Source organism: Sceloporus occidentalis, unplaced genomic scaffold (genome assembly GCF_023333645.1).
Source record: "Sceloporus occidentalis isolate IW3139 unplaced genomic scaffold, rSceOcc1.0.p SCAF_161, whole genome shotgun sequence".
Taxonomy (NCBI): Eukaryota; Metazoa; Chordata; class Lepidosauria; order Squamata; family Phrynosomatidae; genus Sceloporus; species Sceloporus occidentalis.
Window position 1 is genome coordinate 902,975 of NW_028317141.1, and position 12,026 is coordinate 915,000.

The window sequence follows — 12,026 nt, forward strand, 5'->3', positions numbered from 1 at the left end:
GGATCATGAATCGGATCATTTCAATGAACGACTCGAAATGATCCGATTCACTTTACTGATCTGAACTTCGCATCACTACTTTGGGGTATATGAAGGGTTAATCCCTTCTTAGCAATTAAGCTTTCAGAGGCAAGGGAGATGTCTACAGTGGAGCTACTCACGGGTCTCTCTCACAGTGATTATCAAATTCATTAATACGCTCCCCAGACCATTGCCAGCTACACCATCACACAACTGCGGGATTCCCCGGCTTCTGCCACTTTAATTTGCGGTAAACCACAATTTCCTATGCAATGCTGCCACCGTGTGGTAGCACTTGCCCACCCACCTTTCTTGAGAACCATATTTATCCATTTAAGTGCTGGCAGCTTTGCCTCGAATTTTAACCCTGAAACGGACGGGGGGGGGGGGGGGGTAGGGTGTATGATGTAGCTTGTATGAATGGTGTTTAGCCACCGTTAAACTCAGCAACTAAACATCGGGCTGAACATCTGCAGTGGAAAACAGTTGCCTTTAAAGACGTTTGCAGCAAGTTTATAGCAAGGGAAGATATAGCTTGTTCCAGAGATTATGGGTGGCTCTGAAAAGAGCCGTTGGTGGTGCTGGCTAATTGCCCTGCGGTTACCGATTGCTGCACTCACTTGCTCTTGGCAGGTTTGTGGCTCTCTGTCTTCTTGGGCAAGAGCACCGCCTGGATGTTGGGTAGAACACCTCCCTGAGCAATGGTGACCCCGCCGAGCAGCTTATTGAGCTCCTCGTCGTTACGAACGGCGAGTTGCAGGTGGCGAGGAATGATACGGGTCTTTTTGTTGTCGCGTGCAGCGTTACCAGCCAACTCCAGTATCTCAGCAGTCAGATACTCCAACACCGCTGCCAGATACACGGGTGCGCCGGCGCCTACTCTCTCGGCATAATTACCCTTGCGAAGAAGCCTATGCACACGGCCGACAGGGAACTGCAGACCAGCACGAGAAGAACGTGTCTTCGCCTTAGCGCGAACCTTTCCACCTTGTTTTCCTCTGCCAGACATGCTTTTCGCTCGACAAAGGACCACGCGGATAATAGATTAATAAGCACGTTACAAAGAACCGCCGCTCACTTACCCAGCTATTTGTAGCTTCCCCCGTGACGCTCATCGTCACTGATTGGTTCCTTTCCAAAACAGCCAATCGGGTGGAAATAGTCTGAGACACCAATCGGTGTAGGCACTGCGGTTCATGGGCGGCCGCATCTTCTCACGTGACATCCTCATCGAATCGGCCGCGAGACAGCAAAACAGCCTTATTTGCATGCGGTGCCTATAAAGGGAAGGGCCCAGCGCAGTAACACTTCAGCGTTCATCCTGTTTGCCTGCGTTGCGTCTTGGAAGGACAGCAGACGCGATGCCTGATCCAGCGAAGTCTGCGCCTGCTCCGAAGAAAGGCTCTAAGAAAGCTGTTACGAAGACCCAGAAAAAAGATGGGAAGAAGCGCAGGAAAAGCAGAAAAGAAAGTTATGCGATTTATGTGTACAAAGTACTGAAGCAGGTGCATCCCGACACTGGCATTTCCTCCAAGGCCATGGGCATCATGAACTCGTTTGTCAATGACATCTTTGAGCGCATTGCCGGGGAAGCTTCACGCCTAGCCCACTACAACAAGCGCTCCACCATCACTTCTCGGGAGATTCAGACTGCTGTACGCCTCCTCCTTCCTGGAGAGCTGGCCAAGCACGCTGTGTCCGAGGGCACCAAGGCTGTTACCAAATACACCAGCGCCAAGTAAAGTTCTCGTTCTCTCACTTATTAAACAAAGGCTCTTTTGAGAGCCACCCACATGGTCTGTCTCAGAGCTATGTAAATGATATAGCCCCTTTTGTCGGACTGCTAGGTTTGGGAAGAGCATTTGTGAGCATTGAAATGTGCTCCTCACTCCTCCAGGTTAGCTGGGGTATCGTGCCCATCGACCAAACTGCTTGGGAAGAAAAGCCCAAGGTGAAGGGGCTTCTGTGATGGCAACGACCTTTTCTCCTGCTGGGACCCAAGAGATTAACCCCTTCACCGCCAGACAGAACCAGCGTTGCAGAGAGAAGGGGCTGCTTTACCACTGCGGCTAGCCGAAGCTGAGCTACATCATGGGGCTATTGACTAAGCCATGACTCTGTAGTGTCGTGGGTAGGACATGTGGCACACGGACAGGATAAGACATGAGGGGGCGACAAAGGCATAATCAAAATCACACACATACTGGGACGTACAGAATTAAGATAACCACACACTAGACGGAACCTACTAATCCCGGGCCGGCCCCCATTCAAGCCAGCTTTTGGAGGACACCAGCTGCTGATTCCAGCACATGTTCTGCAAACGGGCCCAACTCCCAGCACTCCGATCCTGCCAGTAACTCAATCTATAGCCAGACCCAGCCACTATTAAGCTGGCTATTTCAAGGTGTGCATAGAAAAACGCGGGCCGACACGGGGACAACATGATCATAGCCTAAGAGAGGGTGTGGGTGGCTCTGAAAAGAGCCGTTGGGTGTTCCAGTGACGAGTCAACAAGCTTAACCTCCAAAACCGTACAGAGTACGGCCTTGGCGTTTCAAGGCATACACCACGTCCATAGCGGTAACGGTTTTCCTCTTGGCATGCTCGGTATAAGTGACTGCGTCACGAATCACGTTCTCCAAAAACACTTTGAGCACACCGCGAGTCTCCTCATAGATCAGCCCAGAGATACGCTTTACACCTCCTCTGCGAGCCAAACGGCGGATAGCAGGCTTGGTGATACCCTGGATGTTATCCCGAAGCACCTTCCTGTGCCTCTTTGCGCCACCTTTCCCGAGTCCCTTACCTCCTTTGCCACGGCCAGACATGATCACGTTTACTCCACGAGTTTTACAGCACAATACTCGCCTACGGCCGGCCCGCTTTCTTTTATGCGTACTTGACGGACCTGATGGGGAACTGCACCATTCTGCCTCAAGGGGGCGTTGCTTTTTTCATATATGCTTCTCGTTGGTTGGCTGGAGAAGCTCCCAAGCGTGCCTCAGACACCGATTGGCTATTTAGGAATATCAAAAGCCTGCCCGCGGGAGATCGCTTTCGACGATCCCTCATTTACCACTAGGTGGCAGCATATCGCTGTAAATAAACGCCAAACGGCGGCCAAGATAAAGGCGGGCTTTTAGCTGTCGCCGTATCGCTGTTAACGGTCAGCCAGTACACAGGTTCACTAGGTAGGAGGCTGACCAAAAGAGAGGAGAAGAAATAAATAAAAAAAAGAACCGCAGCTAACGAATAAATGACCGATTCGAGCATTTAATTTAATTAACAACAACAACAAAAAAAAGATAACTCTCTAACCGAAGTCTCTTGATCAAAGGCTGGCTTTTTCAAACCATCGTCCTAGCCTATGAAAAAGAGGGGCGTGATTAAGCGTATCCAATCACGTTTACCGCTACTCTATAAAGGGGTTGAGTTGGCCACAGAATCGTTACAGTTACATTGTATCCGTCGTGAATCAGATCCGCACGCATCAGTATGGCTCGCACGAAGCAGACAGCCCGTAAGTCCACCGGAGGAAAGGCTCCCCGGAAGCAGTTGGCGACCAAAGCTGCGAGGAAAAGCGCTCCGGCTACCGGTGGCGTGAAAAAGCCACATCGTTACCGCCCGGGCACCGTAGCGCTTAGGGAAATCCGCCGTTACCAGAAGTCTACGGAGCTGCTTATCAGAAAACTGCCTTTCCAGCGGCTGGTCCGTGAGATTGCTCAAGACTTCAAAACCGATCTACGTTTCCAGAGTTCTGCTGTTATGGCTCTCCAGGAAGCCAGCGAGGCTTACCTGGTGGGGCTTTTCGAAGACACCAACTTGTGCGCTATTCACGCTAAGCGGGTTACTATCATGCCAAAAGACATTCAGCTGGCTCGCAGGATCAGAGGTGAACGTGCCTAAGTAAACGCTGTGTGGGCGAACTCTGTTTCCCCCTCATCCTCCCACAAAGGCTCTATTAAGAGCCACCACATTGTCACTCAAACGAGCTTATGTTTTGTGTTTCCCTTCGCATGCACGAAATCAACCCTGTTGCTCGTGGCCAAGCTTGAAACTTCTCACACCATTATCCCACTACTGAGCGAGCCGTTAAGCGGCCGAGTCCCCGGCTGGGCATAACGAGTAACGGCAAAGCACAATCTTTAAGCCCGCCCCTTATCTCTATTCTGTTACGGACAGAGCTCCGAGCGAGAGCGCTGGCCGAATGTCAATCCACGCTTAACACACAAGTATGGGGCTAGACTTTCAGCGGGTGGCCCACATAGTCGCGGCCGGGTGTTTAAACGCTTTTTTTTTCATTTTCGGAGGATATGATGGTTCTGAAAAGAACCTTTTGTGTGAAGAATTAAGTGGGAAAGCACACACCAGAGGCGCTCCAAAACCCACACCCCCCCTTCTCACTTTTTGGGGGCTGCCTTTTTAAGCTTGGGCTTAGCGGGGCTTTTGGCTGCCTTGGGCTTTGAGGGACTTTTGGCAGCCTTGGTATTTGAGGGGCTTTTGGATGTCTTGGGCTTTGAGGAGCTTTTGGCTGCCTTGGGCTTTGTGGCCTTCTTAGCTGGGCTCTTGCCAGCTTTCTTCGCCTTAATCTTAGGCTTCTTGGGACTCTTGGGAGCGGCCGACGGTTTCTTGATCTTTTTCGGGCTTTTCACTCCTGCAGGGGCTTTCTTGGTCGACTTCACAACCTTCTTAGGGGCTGCTTTTTTAGGCTTTACGGGAGTTTCCTTCTTCTTTGATGTCTTCTCTCTGCTCTCCAGCTGCTTCTTATTCAGCTTGAAAGAACCAGAGGCACCGCTGCCTTTCAGCTGGATCAGGGTCTCTTTAGTCACCAGACCCTTAAGAGCGAGCTTCAGGCGGCAGTTATTCTTTTCTACGTCGTAGCCGCCAGCAGCGAGTGCTTTTTTAAGAGCTGCGAGAGACACTCCGCTGCGCTCCTTGGACGCAGAGACTGTTTTCACAATCAATTCGGAGACACTGGGACCGGACTTCACAGGCCGGCTTTTTGCAGCTGCCGGCTTCTTCGGCTGTTTCTTCTTGGCAGAGGTTTCTGCCGGCGGAGGTGCCGGGGAAGGAGCTGTCTCGGCCATCTCAATGCCGCCACGAAAAAGCTGCAATTGCACGTAAACACGGGGTTAAACCGCCAGAAGTTTGGCTTTTATAGACGAGCTGCCGCACATTCATTGGTTCATGAGCGGTAGCCTGCGAGTCTATGATTGGACGCCGATTCTGAAACCTCCCCATGCTGCCGGGGCATCGCTGGATTTGCATTCAGGGGGAGGGGGGTTTGAAAGGAAAATATATTTACCGTTTGCGTGTAAACGTCTCATCACACTTCTAATTTTAGATCCTAACTCCAAAGCAGTTGAATTTCCTACACCGTGCAGCCGCCCCCCCCCCCAAAAAAAAACTGCCAGGGAACAGCACCCAAGAGGTGTGAAATAATAAATAAATAAAATAATGAATACAGATAATTAATAAAATAAATTATTTAATATCACCTATTAAAGATTAATTTACCCTTAAACTTAATCTATAAATTTATATAACCCAATCACTAATTATTATTTAAGAATAGCCTAACATTTATACATTAAAGAATAACATTAAAAATGATGGATATTTTTAACTAATAATAATCAATTAAATAATTTAAAATAAATTGTATTTCTACTGCTCGTGCCTGGCTGCCTGCCGGTCTGATGATTGTCTTAGGACTCGTAGCTGACAAGAGTTTACTTAGGGGTTATTTATTACTAACGTATTATATTATTTATTTTTCAAAATAATAAAAGTAATTATTAAGATTAGGTTTTGTCTTATCAGGACGTTTTATGTGCGAGAGTGTGTTTGTGTGTATTAGCGCGTGAGCATACGTCAGTGAGGAAAGGGTTATGCGTGAGAATGTGTTTGTGTGCATGCACCACTGTGTATTAATGATGTATATACTATTTCTTTAACGTGAGTGCGTGTGTATAGAACTAGAAAGGGACAATAACAGGAAAGATCCTTGTGAATTGTGTGTGTGTGTGTGTGTGCTTGTGTGAACTCTGTAAAACACAGCTTTACATCTATGATCATATAGACTGACCTCTGTATAATAACACACAGCCTGACTTCTGTACAAAACCTCCTGACCTCTGTATAAAACCACACACCATGACCTCTGTATAGTAACACACAGACTGACTTATGACTATACGTTAATATTGGGGGCCCAGAGCAGCAGAGTTGACAAGGACTAGCGTGCCCCCCTCCCCCTGCCCTGTAATCAGCCCTTCGAAGCCTGTATTTTTGTGACAGGGGGAGCCGGCACCAGACTTACTTAAGAGGGCGGGGCTTCCTCTTCAGCAGCCGGCACCAATACGGAGACAGGGGAGGGACTATCTAGCCGTCTACTGCCTCTCTCATTCTCCTAGCCCCTCCCCCGAGTGTCTGTTTGGATCAACCCCTTCCTTTCTTGTGTCTTCTGGAGATCCCAGATCTGCTCAAGGCAAGAAAAAGTTGGAGGACGGAGAGAGCGGATGGACGTGAAATTACATTTTTAATATATTTTTTAAATAACATTTTAAATGGATTCCTGCCTTGAATAGGGAGCCGAGTCCCGCTCCTTAGGTATTTAGTTTCTTGTTGTTCTTGTTGAGTACTTTGATGGTTTTGGCAGCAGTCCCGGTGTTCTTGTTGCGGTTTGGCAGCAGTCCCGGTGTTCTTGTTGCGGTTTTGGCAGCAGTCCCGGTGTTCTTGTTGCGGTTTGGCAGCAGTCCCGGGGTATTGATTGGTTGCGGTTTGGCAGCTGTCCAGGCGTTCATTGACTTGGTGTTGTGATAAATGAATGCCGGCGAGGAGAGGGTGCCGAATGTTAGGTTAATACGTACGTGTTTGTTTTATATTAAATATATAAAGAAAAATAGGGCAGCCAGGGCAACCGATCTTACACGAGCCGCACCTCAAGCCCTGCTACTTACTTGTGGGAGGGTCTTCTGGCCAGCACAGAGGAAGCGGAGTTCACGTGACATCCTACTTCCTCTGTGCTTTAGCAGAGAAGGCAGAGGGAGGCCGCGCCCCCTGCTGAAGTCTGTGAGCGGCATCGAGGGAGCTGCAGTGCAGGTAAGGGGGTGGGGAGGGTGTTTGAATGATTGTGTGTGATTGAGGGAATGAATCTGTGAATTAATGATTATATGAATAAATGAGTGTGTGTGTGTGATAGCATGGATGTGTAAGTGCTGGAACCTAGGCATGATGGGACTGTGATTGCTGTTAGCAATCACACTCCTATCATGCCAAGTCAGCCAGTACATGCTGAAACCTGGCCAGCTGCCCCCCTTGTGTAGTGATGCTGCCAGCAGTATGGGGTCTGCACTTACAGCCACCCTGTACCAGCATGTACTGGCTGACTTGGCATGATAGGAGTGTGATTGCTAACAGCAATCACAGTCCCATCATGCCTAGGTTCCAGCATTTACTGGATGGATGTGTAAGTGCTGGAACCTAGGCATGATGGGACTTTGACTACTGTTAGCAATAACACTCCTATCATGCCAAGTCAGCCAGTACATGCTGAAACCTAGCTAGCTGCCCCCCTTGTGTAGTGATGCTGCCAGCAGTATGGGGTCTGCACATCACTTACAGCCACCCTGTACCAGCATGTACTGGCTGACTTGGCATGATAGGAGTGTGATTGCTAACAGCAATCACAGCGAGCACAGTCCCATCATGCCTAGGTACCAGCATTTACTGGTTGCCTAGGCTAACAGCAATCACACTCCTATCATGCCAAGTCATATTGCTAATTTTGTCCAATTGTGTGTTACCTACTTTTATTAAACATGTGAGTTTTTATTATTATTTTTAAAGGTGGGGGTCATTTTTGGTTTTGGTTAAGTGAACCCTGAATGTTTTGGTCCAGAATTTTCATTTTACTTCATCCCTAGAATAAATCTAGGGAATCCTGAATTTGTAGTCGCAAAACTTTCAAGGCCCAGAAATCAGTGAGAGGAAGAGTAAAGGTTTTGTGTCATTTTACTTTATTTTAATCTGCATATTTTATTAAAGGCCATATTTTTTGTCACAGTGAAAAATGAGTGCGGCCCGCGCACGTATACAATTCTGATGAAGTGGCCCACTGCAGAAAAAACTTGGACACCCCTGGATTATGCCCTTTGTACATGCGCCCCTTTTTCTTTGATTTTTTTACAGATATGATTCAATATGTAAATTAAATTTGTTGAATTAGTTGAAAAAAAATTGTTGGGTAAAAATCATGTTTTTTTTGAGGGGGTGGGGGGGGCCCTTAACAGATTCTCGCACCCGGGCCCTGAGGCGTCTAGTTACGCCCCTGCCACTCGGCACCCCCTCCAGAAGGCCACTCCCCCCCTTCAGAAGGCCACTCGGGGGGCCCCCACCCACAGCTTCCGGACTGCAACTTCGGGGCCCCCTCCCACAGTTTCCTGACAGTCACTCAGAGGCCCCCCTCCCAAGGATTCCAGACTGCCACTCAGGCTCCCCCCCTCCCAAGGACCCCAGACTGCCACTCAGGGCCCCCCCCTCCCAAGGACCCCAGACTGCCACTCAGGGGCCCCCTCTCCCAAAGCTTCTGGACTTCCACTCAGGGGGCCCCTTCCCAAAGCATCCGGACTTCCACTCAGGGGGCCCCTTCCCACCGCTTCCTGGCCTCATAATGTGTATTTATACCAGCAATGTATTATATATATAAATAAAGTTAGTTCCATTTATATGTGATGGCTCAGAGTAGTAGTAGTATTCGACAACTAAATAATGGATAATAAATTACACTGACATACTATATACAGTGCTGCAGAGTATGTTAATGTATTCTGTTACAGTATTATATAATTGTGGCATATTTGTTGCATTATGCATTCTATTTGATAATGTCATATATATATATATATTCATTGTCGCTTCCCAATGTTATTTCTTTGATTTACTGTAAAAGTTATGCCATAGTTAGTAAAGGCAGACAGATGCCCAGACTCTTCTTTAATTCTCTGATCAGGCCCCAGTTACCCCTGCATTCCTGTGAAAATATGTTGTCGTTCCATGTCAGTAATGTCACAGAGCTGGCTAGTACGACCGACTACCTCCGCTGACTTGTGCTCCCTTAGCCTTGGACAACACTCCCTTCCCAGATTCCCCAGTCACTAGCAGTGTAGGGTATATAAAAATGAAGAACACTTTATTTTTTACACACATGGCTAGATATAGACAGCAAAGCGAACATTAACATAAACAGTCAGGTATTGGATTACAACGGCTACAGAACCGCCCCCTTAATCTGGGTAATTTGGACTCCCAGGGGCAATAGGGCCATTAAAGTGATTAACAATACAATGGGGTCCCCACCTCCACTATATATTACTGGCCAACATTTCCAGGGAAAAGAATGGTTTGGCCGGTGTCAGACAATTCTTGCGTGGAAAGAGTTAAAATACTAGCGTGTTAAATGTCCATGGGTTGTCTGTTTTTGTTTTTTTAAATGTATGATTTGATGGGTGAATTGAATTGGCCGGGTTCAACAATGTCCCAAATAACACGGGGGGCAGTGACCACACGTCACATTTCCAATTTGAAAAATGCACACCTCTCAAATGTGGCCTTTTAACCCCCCAACAAACCCGTGCATGGGGTTATCACTGTACTCAATAGATGATATTGAACATATATTAAGGTACCAGGAACCGTAAAATCATACCTGAAGTAAAATGTGTGTGGAAAAAACAGAAAAAATACTGCAAACTTTGATGAATGCTGGTGATAAAATGTGTGCATGGGAAGAGTTAAAATACCAGCATTTGAAATACCCTGGGATGTCTAGTTTTCAAAACTCTATGGTTTTATTTGCTATACGTGTAAAAGCCCTTTTGCCCTCAAACAGCCAGGAAAACCCCTTAAAGGGCAGAATCACTGTAGTTGGGAGATGTTGCAGAACACATATTGGGGTGTTGTTTCATCACACCTCACCCCAATACCTCATTTCAATCACTGACCACTCCTATGACCCCCAGCCATCACATCTAATGCCGATTACATCTAGCCACTACACATCACACCTCGCTCCTCCCACACCCAGCCATCACGCATCAGAACCATGATACCCAGCTTTTACACATTACACCTGGGAGTAGATGGCTAGATAGTCCCTCCCCTGTCTCTGTATTGGTGCAGGCTGCTGAAGAGGCTCCCTCTTTTTGGTCTTCTGGGGATCCTAGTTCTAAGTCTTGGGGTAAATGGGCATATTCAAGGTTATTGCCCCTAGTCTGAGAGATTGTAACCATGTCTCACAATCTCGGGTGAATGGACAGATTCTTTGGGTTTTTACCCCAGTATCTTAGGTAAATTAGCAAATTATCAGTTTAAATGTCTTGGGGTGAAATAGGCAGATTCTAAAGAGTTTTACCCCAGTTTCAGAATCGCGGGTGAATACACAGATTCTTTATGTTTTTAACCCGGGCTCAGAGTCTCGGGGTGAAATGGCAGATTCAGTTTTTTCAGTGTACTCTTTGGGTGTGGCTAGGAAGTGGGCGGGGCTTTAAAAACACTCATAAAAGAACCTTCTCAAAAACTGGGTGTGGCTGCTTAAAGCCACGCCCACTATGCCATAAACCAATCATTCCTGGTGTTCCGTCAGCAGCCTCATTGTGATGTCATAAGTAGCACAGGGTATCAAAAGAGTGTGAGACTGGTAAACTGGTCATTGCTCAACAGAGCAGGCGAAAGATGTGCAAAGCCCAGCGCGATGTATATCTGAGCCAACTATTGTGTTTGGGGTACATTGGAGCTTTTATACTCCTCTGTATCATATTATTAATACGCAAAAAGAGAGAAGACTCTGAGAGACATCAACATGGATCCGGACACCATCTGCACCTTGTGCATTCTCTGGTGAACATCAACAACTCCATGTTCCAGATGAAGATGGAACACAGACGGTCTATGTCTTGTCTTGTGGATAGAGTCTCAAATCTGGAAGAAAATCTAAATCCAGAACGTGACTACAGCCGGAGGTATGAAAACCAGTCACCGAGACACCTGAGAGAGCATCGTGCGACCACCGCGAGAAGCTATCAGGTGTCACCTGATCGCATATCATGGAATTATTTCAACCTGGCTGAGGAAAAGGACTATGGCCTGTCTCAGGAGAAAAAAGAGCTCCAGGCAGTTATCAACAGCCTTCGTAGGCAGAATGAAGAATTGATAGAGCGCCTAGAAGACATGAGCAAAAAAGTCACTTTTCTTCAAGAACTAAAGAATTCCAAAGACTTACAGACCGAAGACCTGGAAAAGAGACTTTATGCCATGGAGATGTCCGCATCTGAACATCTTGATGCTGCTGAAGACCTCACGATTGAACTGTTCAAAGCTGAATACGCCAATGAGGACCTCATTGAGGACAACATTGAGTTACACCAACAGCTATCTGCTGAGAAACAGGACAGGGAGAATGTGGCCAAATACCTTGAGAAGTTTAAAGATGCTGTTGGAGCAATGAAAGCCTCTCTTCTAAGAGATAAACAGCTGAGCAATCCAGTTAGCACTCAACTTCGTGTGAAGATGGAGCAACTGCTCTCCGAAACACAAGGCTTCAGGTCCACACAAATCCCAATAACTGATGACCCTTCATGTTGTACGTGGCCCTCACCACCAAGCAGGCTGCTCTCTAGGGAACCATCACCCAGCCCTTAGATTCTTGCCTGGCCACGGCAATGGAGCAACCTCTGAGATCTCTTCAATGTTCTTAACCGTCTTCAGGAGGATGCTCCCTTGGTCACCAGTTGCCAATCAAAGAACATCACAAGTTTCCGTCTGTACTGTGATTTCTTCCATTGATCTCGAATCACAAATTCCCAACCATTAATCAATTTGGCAATAAAATTTAACATCTAGTATGGATCATACCATTTATTATACAGAAAATGGGGGGGGTCACAAATTTAAAGTGAAACCTTCTACAAAGAGAAGGGTAACAGTACAATGATGCAAATTAT

General features: G+C 47.2%; 3 protein-coding genes and 1 pseudogene across 3 annotated transcripts; 2 read left to right on the forward strand and 2 right to left on the reverse strand.

The window, feature by feature from the left end:
- Window positions 1-637: 637 nt before the first annotated feature.
- LOC149279675 (histone H2A type 2-B) lies at window positions 638-1,030 on the reverse strand. The gene has a single exon (XM_089501014.1). The coding sequence runs from the start codon at window positions 1,028-1,030 to the stop codon at window positions 638-640; it is 393 nt and encodes a 130-aa protein (XP_089357140.1).
- A 352-nt stretch (window positions 1,031-1,382) lies between these two features.
- On the forward strand, window positions 1,383-1,763 carry LOC149279676 (histone H2B 1.1-like). The gene has a single exon (XM_089500994.1). The coding sequence runs from the start codon at window positions 1,383-1,385 to the stop codon at window positions 1,761-1,763; it is 381 nt and encodes a 126-aa protein (XP_089357120.1).
- A 1,756-nt stretch (window positions 1,764-3,519) lies between these two features.
- LOC149279677 (histone H3) lies at window positions 3,520-3,930 on the forward strand. The gene has a single exon (XM_089500920.1). It carries the CDS (start codon window positions 3,520-3,522, stop codon window positions 3,928-3,930), a length of 411 nt encoding a protein of 136 aa, XP_089357046.1.
- A 494-nt stretch (window positions 3,931-4,424) lies between these two features.
- Window positions 4,425-5,111, reverse strand: LOC149279678 (histone H1 pseudogene; annotated as a pseudogene).
- Window positions 5,112-12,026: the final 6,915 nt, after the last annotated feature.

What these genes read in the sequence shown, in the direction of transcription:
- LOC149279675 (XM_089501014.1), bottom strand. Translation starts at nt 1,030, where the DNA reads ATGTCTGGCAGAGGAAAACAAGGTGGAAAGGTTCGCGCTAAGGCGAAG.
- LOC149279676 (XM_089500994.1), top strand. Translation starts at nt 1,383, where the DNA reads ATGCCTGATCCAGCGAAGTCTGCGCCTGCTCCGAAGAAAGGCTCTAAG.
- LOC149279677 (XM_089500920.1), top strand. Translation starts at nt 3,520, where the DNA reads ATGGCTCGCACGAAGCAGACAGCCCGTAAGTCCACCGGAGGAAAGGCT.